Consider the following 13,726-nt stretch of genomic DNA (forward strand, 5'->3'; position numbering starts at 1 on the left):
AACACTATTCACTGCATCAGGAAAATACTTTTGGAATAGCATACAATTAGTTGATTCTGGGTATTGAAAATCATTGATATTGCCTTTGACTTTAAGTCCAGTTAATATTGCAAATTCATCTATACAAAATTTCAGGATACACCCATTTGGATGTCTAATATGCAACACATTAGGGTTGCCTTGTTCCAACTCTAACAACAGCAAGCACTTAGTGATTTGGTCTTGAAAATTACATTTAGTAATATCTAAAAAGGGTCCAAAAATTGTATCCCTAAACAGTTGGATTACATTCTCCCCTATATATTGTTCAAAATCCTTCAGAAAAGTGTTGTTAAAAGATAGCAAAACTTATGGGATGTGTTGGTATCTTTTTTATCTTGTACTTGAGTGGCTACAATTTGAAAAAAAAAAACAAATTTTAACGACATTGAATATAAATACTAAATAAAACAACTAATAGCTTGTTGATAGATGATATCAGTTTTCAAAAATTCATATTACATAAAAAACATATGATACACATCTAATTCATGTATCAATGCTCGACTAAACACTATAACACACTGAGTCGATATGTATTAAACTTATTGTCTGATGCATAATAACAAATTTCAAATACTCGTGATACATAGAAAATTATCTGACACGCAATTAATTCATGTATCATGAAATCGAATAAACATTATAACACACTATAACGATATGTATCAAACGTACTATACCTTTAAAAATAATTTTTAAAAAAAGTATAAAAAAGACAATACCCGAAGCAATGTCGTCCTGGCAATAATGGTTGCTGATGCTTTTTCTTTTTGTATTTTTGCAACCTTTGATTCAGAGGATTCTGGAATATCTTTGTTTGAATCCTTCCAAACATTCAAAGGATCATGCAAAGACTTTTTACTGTTTTCTTTTCAATTTTCATCGTCTGAATCATAAAGTCTCCTATTCATAAAAGGATCCATTAGTATGATGTAATATAATGATGAACAAGAAGAAAAGAAGAACAAAAGAACAACAGATGATGGAGTAAGAAGAAGAAGAAGAACCAGAGAACAATGGTAGTTTCAATTTTCAGATATTTCAGTTTTGAAATTCAAAATTGCATATTAAATGCTGTGAAACGTGTTTGATTAAAAGTAATAATTCAAAAAGTGATTCAGAAGATTGAGTGTTTCAGTGGAGAAAAAATAGGCATGATATTGGGAAAGCGTGTGTCATAGGAGAGAGAAGGTTATGTATTTCTAAACTTCTATTAAAATTTAAAAAAAAATCATGTAATTTTTTAAAAAAGAAGGGAAAATTAAAAAATAATAAACTTATAGTTATATATTTAAGTTATTTTTCTCACTATGGGATTTATGTATGCCAAATAAAATCAGCCTAATAGTGACCCACTTCAATACAGAAAGCGATAATTAACTATGATTAGATCCTAGTTGTTCTTTTCATCGCCTACAACAACAATGTGCAATATGATAAACTGAGGTTCCTTCTTCTTTGATTGATCTACATAAGTTATGTTATACTTCTTCTTCTGGATCATCGATAGATTGTTCATTCTTTTATTGTCGTTATAAATGATATTAATAAATTAAATTATAATAAATATTTGAGTGCCCATGTATTTTAAAAAAAATATTAAAACAATTTAAATTTAAAATTGTTATATAAATGATCAATTTTGAACCTGGATGAGAAGGGTATGTTGGAGTCAATAGGTGGATGAGAAAGACATTTTGGAGCCAATAGGTAGATGGAAGATAGTTTTGTACCATTTCCAATACTTTAAGGGTATTTTAGGCCCTTTTTCATTAATTTAATGGGGTTTTACTGTAGTTAGATCTTTTTCAATTGACACCTATTTCAACACGAGAATTAATTTAGAAGAAAAAATTGAAAGTTACGCCCCAGATTTTCTTTGCAAGTTTGGTAAGAATCATCAAATTTTCTTTACATTACCATGCAAATTCTAATTGTGGGTATCAAACTATTATAGTAGTCTATACAATATATTGCACGTAAGAAACATTAAAATTAGCTATATTGTCAAGAAGAGGTGGTGAATCGATTATATGATACAAATTTCGTTAAATATTTAATACATCTTTGACATCAAATATTATATATATTAAGATAATAACTTGAAATTAATATGGAAACTGAAGAGCTTGATCAAAAGACTTTACATACTATCCATAAAATACTACATACACATCATCAATATAAGTAAAACTAAAATTCTAAGAGATATACTTTAATTTTATAATTCATTACAAATGTTACGCTAGTTATATATGATTATATAAAAATTAAAAACCACAAATTAAACTTTTAGACCATCTCCAATCCCACTTTATTTTACACTTTATTCACTATATTTGGAGGATAAATAGAGAATGAGTTCTGCTACCACTCTCCATTTCACTCTTTATTCTTCATATATTGGAGAACTACTATTCACGCTCTTTATTTCACTTTTTTATTATTTTATTATTATTTCTATTATTCTGTAATTAACATATTATTTTTCATATAAGGCTATGAATTAAATCTTTAATATTCGTAATTCTTTTTAAGTGTAATATAATATTTTAAAAAATATATATTACTAAATATATACTAATTCCATTCCGAATTAAAAATATTTCGAGGTCTTTTTTTGTCAATTTAATATAATTTTATTTTATTATTATATTTCACTATAAAGAATGCATAATTTTGAATGGTTTACAATCGTTTAAATTATTTGTAATTTATGTTCTTAAAAGAAGAAATATTTCGCGATGAAGTAAGATTCGTGATGAAAATATGTTGAATGTACATTTGGAGGTTTGCAACCACGGTTTGTAGGCCGGTCACGTTTTTGGAGAAAGTAAGTGTTACATGCACATGATGACTACATGTATTATATTGCACAACATGATAATCGAGGATGAACATGATTTTAATTGTACCAATTCAAAATGTCTTAGGGACTCCAACTACAACGACAAAAATGGTGGTAGATGAAAATCTTCGATTTGATCATTTTTTATCTAGACATTCATTTTAAACTGCATAATGGGCTAATAGAGCATTTTGGGAGCAACGTAATTATTTTAAAAATTGAATATCTATGTAATCATAATTTATTGATGATTTCACTTTTATTTGAATTGTTATATTATATAATATTTTCCTCCAATTTATGTTATTTAGAAATTTAGAATGAAATATAATTTTAAAAGAAATTTGGAAAAACCAAAACTTTATATCACATAAAAATTATATAAAAATGATTATTTGAAGAAAAAAAAGAATTTATATTATGAAATAAGAAAATAAGAAAGAAATAGAAATAATAATGTAATGTCATGGAGAGAGAAAAAAGATTTTTTTAAAAGAGTAAAATAAAAAATTGAACTAGAGTTGATTGTATGAAAAAACAGAAAATTCTATATTTGGATAATATAATAGAATTTGAGGTTGGATCGATCAGTTATATATAACTAATTTTATATAATTGATTCTTTTCTATTTATTTCGAGTTATCATATATTTGACTTATATATAAACCTTGTATTCCTATCACGAATATTACACTCCTAGTGAAATTCAACCCGATGATCAAGAACAAAGCTAGAAACTCGAGTATGGTTAAATTTTTTGGTTAAATAATATATTTGTATTAACAATTTTTAAAAATATTTATAAATATTAAATTTAAAACTCAATTATTAACACTTGAATTGTTTTAAATAATTTTGAAATTCATCAGTTAAAATTCTAATTTGCAGTTATTTGTGGTATAAAAAATTTACCTATGACATGTGCTAAACTAATAGTCTATTTGACTAAGTTTCTTTAAGAAGTTATAAATGCTTAATGTTATTTCAGCAAAATCAAGCAACTTCTCACCTTATACTTATGGCGGGTAAATCAGAACAAAACGCTGTCGTTTCAGACAAGCAAAGACCGGCAAACGTGGCTCAAAACTCGATGATGCACCACCTCAATTTGGAGGATCCAGCGGCGGCGTTAGCAAATGTCCGCCACGAATTCGGCGAACACGGCGGCGTTAACATGTCCATCGAAGCCTCCATCACCTTCACCGTCATGGAGCCAGAGAATTTAAGCCGCATATTCGCCGGCAAACTCGGACCTGACAGCGATTTCTTCATCTACAGCCGTCACTTCAATCCAACAGTCCTCAATTTGAGCCGCCTTATAGCAGTTCTCGAGGGCACCGAGGCTGCTTACTGCACATCCTCTGGCATGTCAGCGATCTCATCGGTGCTGCTCCAGCTTTGCAGCTCCGGTGATCACGTGGTTGCTTCCCGTTCGTTGTACGGCGGTACATATGCTTTGCTCACGCATTTTTTGCCGAAGGCGTGTAATATAACGACGTCGTTTGTGGATATTAGGGATTTGAATATGGTTGATGAATCAATTGTGGAAGGGAGAACAAAGGTGTTGTACTTTGAATCAATTTCAAATCCGACGTTGATGGTTTCCAATATTCCGGCGTTGTGCAGGATAGCGCATGATAAGAGAGTAACTGTAGTGGTGGATAATACATTTGCTCCGATGGTGTTGTCTCCGGCGAGATTGGGCGCTGATGTGGTTGTTCATAGCATTTCCAAATATATTAGTGGTGGAGCCGATGTTATTGCAGGTAATTTGATTATGTATAAGACTTAGTGCCCGTTTGAATTAACTTACTTTTAAGTCAAAATAACTTTTAAACAATGTTTGAGTAAAATTTAAAAGTACTTATAAGCATTTATTTTAAAGTCAAAATAACAAAAATAATACTTTTGATTTATAAGTCATAAGCCAAAAGTCCTCGTTACGTCACATTATTATGAAAACAGGTGCGGTTTGTGGAACGGCAAGTCTGGTTAACTCGATGATGGATCTTCGTGAAGGGGCACTTATGCTACTAGGCCCAACCATGAATGCTAAGATCGCGTTCGAGCTTTCAGAGAGACTTCCTCATTTGGGTTTAAGAATGAAAGAGCATAGTAATCGAGCTTTAGTTTTCGCAACTAGAATGATCAAGCTTGGGTTCAAAGTCATTTACCCTGGCTTAGAAAACCATCCAGATCATGTCCTTCTCAAGTCACTAGCTAATAAAGACTATGGCTATGGGGGGATTTTGTGTGTTGACATGGAAACTGAAGAAAAGGCTAATTGTTTAATGAATGTTTTGCAAAATTACACTCAATTTGGGCTTATTGCAGTGAGTTTGGGTTATTATGAGACACTCATGTCATGTTCAGGCAATAGCACAAGTAGTGAAATGAACAATGAAGAGAAGGAGTTGGCTGGGATTTCACCTGGATTAGTGAGAATGTCAATTGGCTATAATGGTACATTGGAACAAAAATGGAGCCAACTTGAGAAAGCATTGTCACAAATGCAATAGAAAATGACCTTATCTCTTCTCCTAATAAAATTTTACTCTCACAGTCATTCAATAATACAAAAAAAGGAATAATTTGTGAGACATCCTCTTAAAGTTTGTTTTTCAACTTAAATTTTTCTATGATTTTATAATATTATGCTTACCTCCTTTTATAATAAATTATAATAATTTAAGTAGTCATCACCCTAATCATTTAAAATTACGCGGTTAAGCAAATTTATACTACTTAATTACTCATTATAGTTATAGTTTGCTATACTTACCACTCACGACTAATATTATACATTAATTATGTGGGTTGACTTCGAATTTGTATAATTAGCCACATCTGTATATGTATAATTTGTTAGAATATACAAACACATATGTATAATATACAATTATTTAATCAATATGCATATACAATTCACCTCTCTCCTACTCTCCTCCCTCTCTCGCTCGCCTCTCTCCTCAGTCTCTCAATCTTGCACGCCTCTCTCCTCTCTCTCCCAATCTCGCTTGCTATATTTACAAATGCATATGTATAATATACAATTATCTAACCAATATACATATACAATTCATCTCTCCCACTTTTTGTCCACTCTCTCGCCTCTATCTTTCCTATAACATGTACCTACGAATTTTAAATTATTAAACTATAGTTATGGAGACTGGAAAGTAATTACACTATTATTTAGTGGCTATGTGAAAGTTCCCGTAAATTAAATTAGCTAGGTAATGTTAATGGCTGACTATTTGCCTAAATATAGGAAAAATGGCACAGTATGACAACCTATAGAGTTTATTGGCAATAAATAGCCCACTTTAAACTTTTTAGCAAAAAAAGATTTTTTTATTATTTATTTGGCATGGAATAACCACATCTTTTTTATTTGAAAATAAATTTTTTCCCCTAATTTTCTCACTCTATTTCTTAATAGTTATCATGTCTACTTTTATTGTTCCTTTTTTCTCTCTCCTTTTAATTTGTCAACAATTTTTTTATGTAGTATTCTTTCTTATTTTTTTCAATTATCTCTTTCTTCCTTTTTTTTCTCCCTCTTTCAAGTTAAGGATTTCTATCTTTTTCTCTAAAATATTTTCATTAAAGATCAATCACAACATTAACTCTTCATGGTAAGTAATAACTCAAATCATATGAATTTTATTTATATTGATTGTATGGGTTACTTTTTAAAAAATTGAATTATCTACATTCTTTATCTTGTAGTTGGATGCAAGATTTTTTCTGTTTACAAATTATCGTATTTGTATCTTTTGCAACGTTTCCTCCCCCAAAAACTTCAATATATAGTTATTTCCTGAATTGAGATTTTCTCAATTTCTAATAAATAATTAATTAATATATTTCTGAATAGTTTTTAAAATATTGAATTTCATTGATTGGATTTGATAATGAATATTTATTTTTTCTTCAACAAATGTATCTAAGTTGTTAATGAATACAAACAAACACATAATAACTTAAAATTATCGAAATTTATTAATGATTTCGTTGATTGCATAGTAATGCAAGCAACTGTATACATATGTAAAATTATAAAGATACTAATGCAAACAAAGGTATACCAATTTATAAATTAATATGGACGAATTTATCCAATTCAAATGTATACCAATGTTAATTTGAAAGATATTATTGCAAATAAATATATACCAATTTATCATAAATACGAACAAATGTATACCAACTTATTATGAATATGAACAAATGTATATCAAATTATTATGAATACGAACAAATGTATCCAATACAAATGTATGTCAATCTATTATATAAATATTGATTAATAGATACTAATGCAAACAAATGTATACAAATTTGTTAAGAGAATGAATATAAATTAATTTATTATGAAAACGAACAAATGTATCCAATACAGATGTATGTCAATTTATTATATAAATATTGATTAATAGATACTAATGCAAACAAATGTATACAAATTTGTTAAGAAAATAAATATGAATTGAGTTCAAAGGCAAAATAATTGATGAGTAATGAACTCATAGAAACCTTTGAAATAAGAGTAATCATAATCAAAATACTATTTGTTAATTTTAAGAAATAGATATAATTATAAACTATATTTTGCTAGTTTAAAGTGAAAATGGTGGGAGATAAAATAGAGATGATATTAATTATTTTTTTATTTTTAAAAAATATAAAATAATTTGAAAGAAGAGAGTTTTGAATAATCTAGTTTTAAGGAGAAATAGTTGGAAGTTAGAAGAGAGATGAAATTAATTTTCTTTTATTATTTCAAAAAATACGTAAAAATTTGAAAGGCGAGATAATTCTAAATATTTTTTTGCTAATTTTAAGGAGTAATGGTTGGAAGTTAGAAGAGAGATGATATTACAAATCTTTTATTATTTAAAAATAAATAAAAAATGTTGATAAGTTAATTTTAGGCTAATATGTGCCAAATTTTTTTATATGTTTATTAATGGGCAACTTTCACATATAGCAAATAAAAAATTTATATTTGTATGCTATAGCAAAGTTTACATAATTGCGCTCCATAGCAAACATAGAAACTGTATAAATTCGCTATACATATACAATTGAAGCAAATTGTATAAAACGAAGTGTATAAAACAAGAAAGAGAAAGACACTTGGGCAGAGAACTCTATAAAAACGAAGTGTATAAAACGAATCGTATTATTATAAGTGTATAGAACAATTATATACAATTTGAATTTGTATAAAATGAGAAAGAGAGAAAGACAAAAGAGACTTGACAAGGAATATACAATTAAATCGAATTGTATAAAATGAGAAAGAGAGAAATTAGATACAATTTGAAAATTGTATAAAACGAGAAAGAGAGAAAGACAAAAGAAACTGGGCAGGGGAATATTTTTATTGTATAATTATAAGTGTATAGGACGAAAATATACGTACTTGCATGTGTATATACAATTTTCTCATGCTTTATACAAACAGAAACGCAATTTATACATTTCGCTTCTGTTTGTATAAGTGAGAAAGGCGAGGCTGGTGAGCGAGATTTGGGAGAATGGCGAGCGAGATCTGGAAGAGGGGAACAAAAATATATGTATTTATACAATTTTCTCTGCTTTATACAATTAGAAACAATTTTTATACACTTGTATTTGTATAAAAAGTGAGGAAGCGAGCGAGAGATTGGAAGAGAGTGGCGAGCAAGAAATTTGGGAGAGGAGCGCCTGACAATTTTTTGCAAACGTTTGCTATGGAGCACAATTAAATCAAACCCTAGGTACTCCATTTATTTTAGGTTATTAGTTTGCTATTATATACAATTTTTCTCTTTTTTAATTGTTAATTAATACTGGGCTATATGTTGCCAATTATATGTAACACTTGTCTAAATATACCACTATCTTTTGTCCTATGGACTATCTAGGGCCCTCATATTCCATAGGTTAGGCCCAAAAGCCTAAGCCATTTCGGAACTAAACCCTACATATAAATTTTTGTGTGATACGTTGAGGAGAAGGTGAAGGAAGAAGGCGAAAATGCAGATATTCGTGAAAACTCTGACCGGTAAAACGATAACGCTGGAAGTTGAATCCAGCGATACCATCGATAATGTTAAAGCTAAGATACAGGACAAGGAAGGTACGGAAAATCATGTTTTTGAATGTATAAGCTTCTCTATTTGCGTAATTTTGTGATTGTTTTTGTATTTAGATTTGTGCTTCTATGTTTTTCGGTGCTTCAGGAATTCCACCGGATCAGCAAAGACTGATTTTTGCTGGTAAGCAGCTTGAGGATGGCCGAACTTTGGCTGACTACAACATCCAGAAAGGTGAGTCAGTTGTTGGCTGAGCAACAGTTAACATTCAATTAATAGATTGAAGATTCTAATAATTGTATTTATTAGCACCAAATACGAGCATTTCTATTTAACTGCTTCAATGAAATATGAAGAATTAGACACATTGAGTAGCCAAAGTTGGTTCAACATATATTATTATTACATATACATGAAGGATAACCACGTATAAACAGTTTAATTTTTTTTGCCTCCCCCATGAATATGAGCATGAGCTGCTTGAGTCGAAATACATAGCGGGATTAAGATGACAGAATTTTACTAGTCAAAGGTCGATATTCTCTTAGGTTATTATGTAATTTTTGAATTTAATAGCTACTCCCAAATTGAAGTGGAAGTTAATGATTTTTTAAAAAAAATGTTTTGTATTTGATAAATGCAGAATCAACTTTACATCTGGTGCTGAGGCTTCGTGGTGGAATCATTGAGCCATCTTTGATGGCTTTGGCTAGGAAATACAATCAGGAGAAGATGATATGCCGCAAGTAGGTTCCATGATAAAATTATAACTAGCCTTCTTTTGGGCCATCTCTTTTATTATGCTTATGAAGATACTAGTGGTAATGTTTTGCACTTGTGGTAGATGGGAAATCTCACATGCAGTTTTAACATCCTAAACTATCATTAGGAGCGAATCGGATTCCCCTGTGTGATATTCTAATTAGTAGCAGTGTAACTATTTAGTATTGAGAGGACAAATTGTGGATTAAAGCACATAGTCTTTGAGTAAAATGATTGTTGCTATTCAAGTGTTATCCTGGGTACCTTGCCTTTTAGTAAAAGAGGGGAGAGAAGAACTTGCTGTCAAAGTATTTCTAGAAACATATGTTGGTTGGACATTAAATATAAGAACATTCTCTTGATAGTGTTGCACCCTTCATCACAAAAATGTTGAGCTCCATTATGTGGTTGGATATGCCTTTAGGTAGTACCTCGGCTATTAAATATATGAATATTCTCAATTTTCTAGCTCTTGAATTTAAATACTCAATCAAACTCGAGAACAAGAGGTAAAACACTTGCCTAATAATTGGATAAGAAGAGACTATCTTCAGATTAAAGATATTTGAGAGATTGTATCCTTGAAATCAAATATTACAATTTTTTTTTTATCTTTTATTTTCTGCTTTTATTGACCACAAAACTCAAATTTTTGGATACTTTCCGTTCCTCAATTTATTGTTCTGATAGACCAGAGCCTTTATGATGGCTCACGATTGTCGATTTTTACTCTTAGTGATTTCAATCAAATACTTGAGACTTAGTTTGAAGTTAGTTATCTTATTATGTTTACCATGAGCACAGACTCAGTCTGTCAGAGCATGAAAAGTAGTTGATGTTAAGAGGACCTTGAGAAGAGGAGGATCATTGTTGAAATCTCATTAACTTGTTCACTGGTGATCCAGTTATAAGTTATAACTTTTGAGTTTATAGTTGTGAATACAAGCTGTACTAATACATGAGATTTTGGAATCATATAAAATGAGATTCATATGATTTGGGATGTTGCATACTAGTAGATTTGCACTCGACGAAAGGCTATAAGCATATACCGTTAGGCTCACGTAACATGCTTCTGGCATGATCTACTTCCCTGTATGATTGATTTCGGGGATCAGATGAGAATATGTTTCTCATATAAGATGAGCCCCATTATGGTGTCAGTGGAATATGTTGGAAATTAGAATTCTCCCATAAGGGTTGGTTGTACTAGTCTATTAGGGTAAATATATAACCCCGGTTTATTCTCTCTCTATATATGAGTAAACCTACATTGTACGACAAATAGATACATGAGAGAGAATTCTCACCCTATAATTACCTTATTTCATTGCTTATCCATCGTAAGTCAATAGTTTTGTTACCAATGAAAGAATATTAACACATTAATCTATACAAAGTAGGAGTAAGGAGAACTTTCAGGTTATTTGTGTAGTGGACACAAATGATTTAAGATGAACTGCGGATGCAATTACCTGTCTGTGTTGGCTGTCACGATGAATTGGAGTAGCCCCTTGTGTCACAATCTAAACTCAATTTGATTGTGAGAGAAGTGAACATGGAAAATTTGAGAGTTCTATGGGCCCGTTTGGATGGGCTTAATAAAAGCAGCTTTAAAAAAGTACTTTTGAACGTGCTGAAACTTATTTCTAAAATAAGCAGTTATGTGTTTGGATAAAAGTGCTGAAGTTGCTATGTCAAACGTGAAAAGGGAAAAATGGAAGAAAGAGATGTTAGGGTTATGTTGTAATTTGGAGATTGTATGAAAATATTAAGGGCAAAAAGATAAAAATGTGGTCAAACTTAAAACAGCTTATAAGCTAAAAAAAAAAAGCACCTCTACCCCAGCTTTTAACTTTTGGCTTAAAATAAGTTTTTTTTAACTTAAAATAAGCTATTTTGAGTATTGCCAAACAGCTAAATAAGTCAAAAATCAGCTTTTAAGTCAGTTTGACCAGCTTTTAAGCTGAGCCAAACAGGCTCTATGTCTTGTATATCTCTAAGTCGTGCATTGTAGGTATACTACAGAATAAATTAGGGTCAATAGTAATTACTACAATTACTATATTTACCCCACTGGCCTTTAGAGTATCCCATATGGGTGGACTCTAATTTCCAACATTTGAGTCCCATTCTTTTACAATCCTTTTGTACTTCCACCTACCCTTGACCTAGCTTTTGGCTCTTTCTTTCCTTTTCTGTTTTTCTTCCACCTCCTCCTGACACTATCTTCTTCTTGCCACACCACCGTCCCATAATATATATGCTCATCAGCATTAAGCCACCCCCCATATTTTTAGAAGTTATGGTCTTTTAAAATTTTCCATGTTAGTTTTCATCATCGGATCTCTGTGCTTGCTCTACAGTCACGTCATTGTAGGCCAGATTTTCACCTCTAAAGTTAGTCATGTTCAAATGATTTCATAAACATTGAACTTATCTAGCAATTGTAGATATACTATGTTTAGTTGGTGTTATTGTTTTTCTGGATGCTTTGTAGTATTTTATTTCGCAAAAGGTTGTATTTTTACTTTGTTCTGCTCATCTTCTACTCTGTTCATTTCAAATTTGTTTGTCTTACACCTTTATGTTGTCCCAAAGATGTTTAACTCCCAAGATTCTAGCCATCTGCCTGGGTTTAGATGGTAGTCATTTTTTAATCCAATTTACTTTACTACACTCAAAGTTGGATGGATTGCTGAATACTAATATGATTGTGGGATTAAAGTTCAGTGTTATGTTTGCAAGGTTCCCAAAATTTTTGTATCGTACTCCTTCCGGTTGCTCCTCAAATTAGTCAAAGTTATAGCAGGTTGTCATAGAGGTAGTTTGGTTGTGCATTGTTCAAAGCGGGTAAAATTCAATGGACCCAAATGTAGTTGACTTAGCGTGTTTATGGCCACTAGCAAAAGGGATTCTGCTAATATTATGCTAGTAATTTTAAGCTAATAATATGTATTGTCATCATTCTTTCCTTGTTCTTTTTTTTCTTTCTCCTCCAGTAGTTGTTCTAATGCGTACCTTCTAAAAAATTCTGAAGGTGCTATGCGCGGTTGCATCCTCGTGCTGTCAACTGCCGCAAGAAGAAGTGTGGACACAGCAACCAGGTTAATATCATCAAATACATTTATTTTATTCTGTTTGCACACTTCATTTAGCTAACAACAAATGGTTTGTTTTTTGTCATTGCAGTTGAGGCCTAAGAAGAAGATTAAGTAGATACTGAATAGTTGCTTGGATATTCTTATCGAAAAATATCGTACTCCGATTTATTTTTGGCTTTCCTGGTCTTTTTACCGTTGAGAGATTTTGATTGACTTGTATTTGAGAGGTATATGAAGATTTTTTGCTACTTCGATAGTTCTTGCAGATGTCCATTTCTTTATCAGTATTTAGCTTTATGTTTTTTAAGATCAAATCGTGTCATAGTATTTACTAATTTGCTGTGTTTTATTGCCTATCACCATCTTATCTTTGTTGCTGAAGTTTTAGGTAGCATTGTTTTAGGTGATTATAACTTAAAAGTTACACTTCCAATTCTATACATATTTTCTCGATTTAATGGCTGACCATCCTCCACTTTTATATCATTTAGTCTTTGAACATGAAAAATATCCTATTTAATATACAACTATCTAATTAATATACATATACAATCTATCTCTCTTTCATTCTCTGCCCTCTCTCAATTGCCTCTCTCCTTCCTCTCCCAATCGTGTTTGCCTCTGTCCTCCCTCTCCCAATATTGCTTGCCTCTGTCCTCCCTCTCCCAATCTCGCTTGCCTTGTATAAATATATATGTATAATATATAATTATTTAATCAATATACATATATAATTCACCTCTCTCACACTTTTTGCCATCTCACTCTCGCCTCTCTCCTCCCTATAACATGTAGTTACGAATATTAATTATCAAACTATAGCTATGGAGAGTAATCAGACTATTTTTTAGTGGCTATATATGAAAATTTTCCTACAATAAAC

General features: G+C 30.9%; 2 protein-coding genes across 2 annotated transcripts; both read left to right on the forward strand.

Annotated features, from left to right (window-relative positions):
- The first annotated feature begins 3,845 nt into the window (after positions 1–3,845).
- LOC107028083 (methionine gamma-lyase) lies at positions 3,846–5,543 on the forward strand. Its single transcript, XM_015229137.2, has 2 exons — positions 3,846–4,657; positions 4,857–5,543. Exons 1-2 carry the CDS (start codon positions 3,868–3,870, stop codon positions 5,408–5,410), a joined length of 1,344 nt encoding a protein of 447 aa, XP_015084623.2. The 5' UTR covers positions 3,846–3,867; the 3' UTR covers positions 5,411–5,543.
- A 3,262-nt stretch (positions 5,544–8,805) lies between these two features.
- Positions 8,806–13,192, forward strand: LOC107026872 (ubiquitin-60S ribosomal protein L40). Its single transcript, XM_015227981.2, has 5 exons — positions 8,806–9,021; positions 9,125–9,211; positions 9,621–9,723; positions 12,780–12,846; positions 12,932–13,192. The coding sequence occupies exons 1-5, from the start codon at positions 8,919–8,921 to the stop codon at positions 12,956–12,958; spliced, it is 387 nt and encodes a 128-aa protein (XP_015083467.1). The 5' UTR covers positions 8,806–8,918; the 3' UTR covers positions 12,959–13,192.
- Positions 13,193–13,726: the final 534 nt, after the last annotated feature.

This window comes from Solanum pennellii, chromosome 8 (genome assembly GCF_001406875.1).
Source record: "Solanum pennellii chromosome 8, SPENNV200".
Taxonomy (NCBI): Eukaryota; Viridiplantae; Streptophyta; class Magnoliopsida; order Solanales; family Solanaceae; genus Solanum; species Solanum pennellii.

Coding starts and splice junctions, on each gene's coding strand:
- LOC107028083 (XM_015229137.2), top strand. CDS start 3,868: ATGTTATTTCAGCAAAATCAAGCAACTTCTCACCTTATACTTATGGCG. Junction 4,658..4,856: donor TGGAGCCGATGTTATTGCAG/GTAATTTGATTA, acceptor TTATGAAAACAG/GTGCGGTTTGTGGAACGGCA.
- LOC107026872 (XM_015227981.2), top strand. CDS start 8,919: ATGCAGATATTCGTGAAAACTCTGACCGGTAAAACGATAACGCTGGAA. Junction 9,212..9,620: donor TGACTACAACATCCAGAAAG/GTGAGTCAGTTG, acceptor TGATAAATGCAG/AATCAACTTTACATCTGGTG. Junction 12,847..12,931: donor AGTGTGGACACAGCAACCAG/GTTAATATCATC, acceptor TTGTCATTGCAG/TTGAGGCCTAAGAAGAAGAT.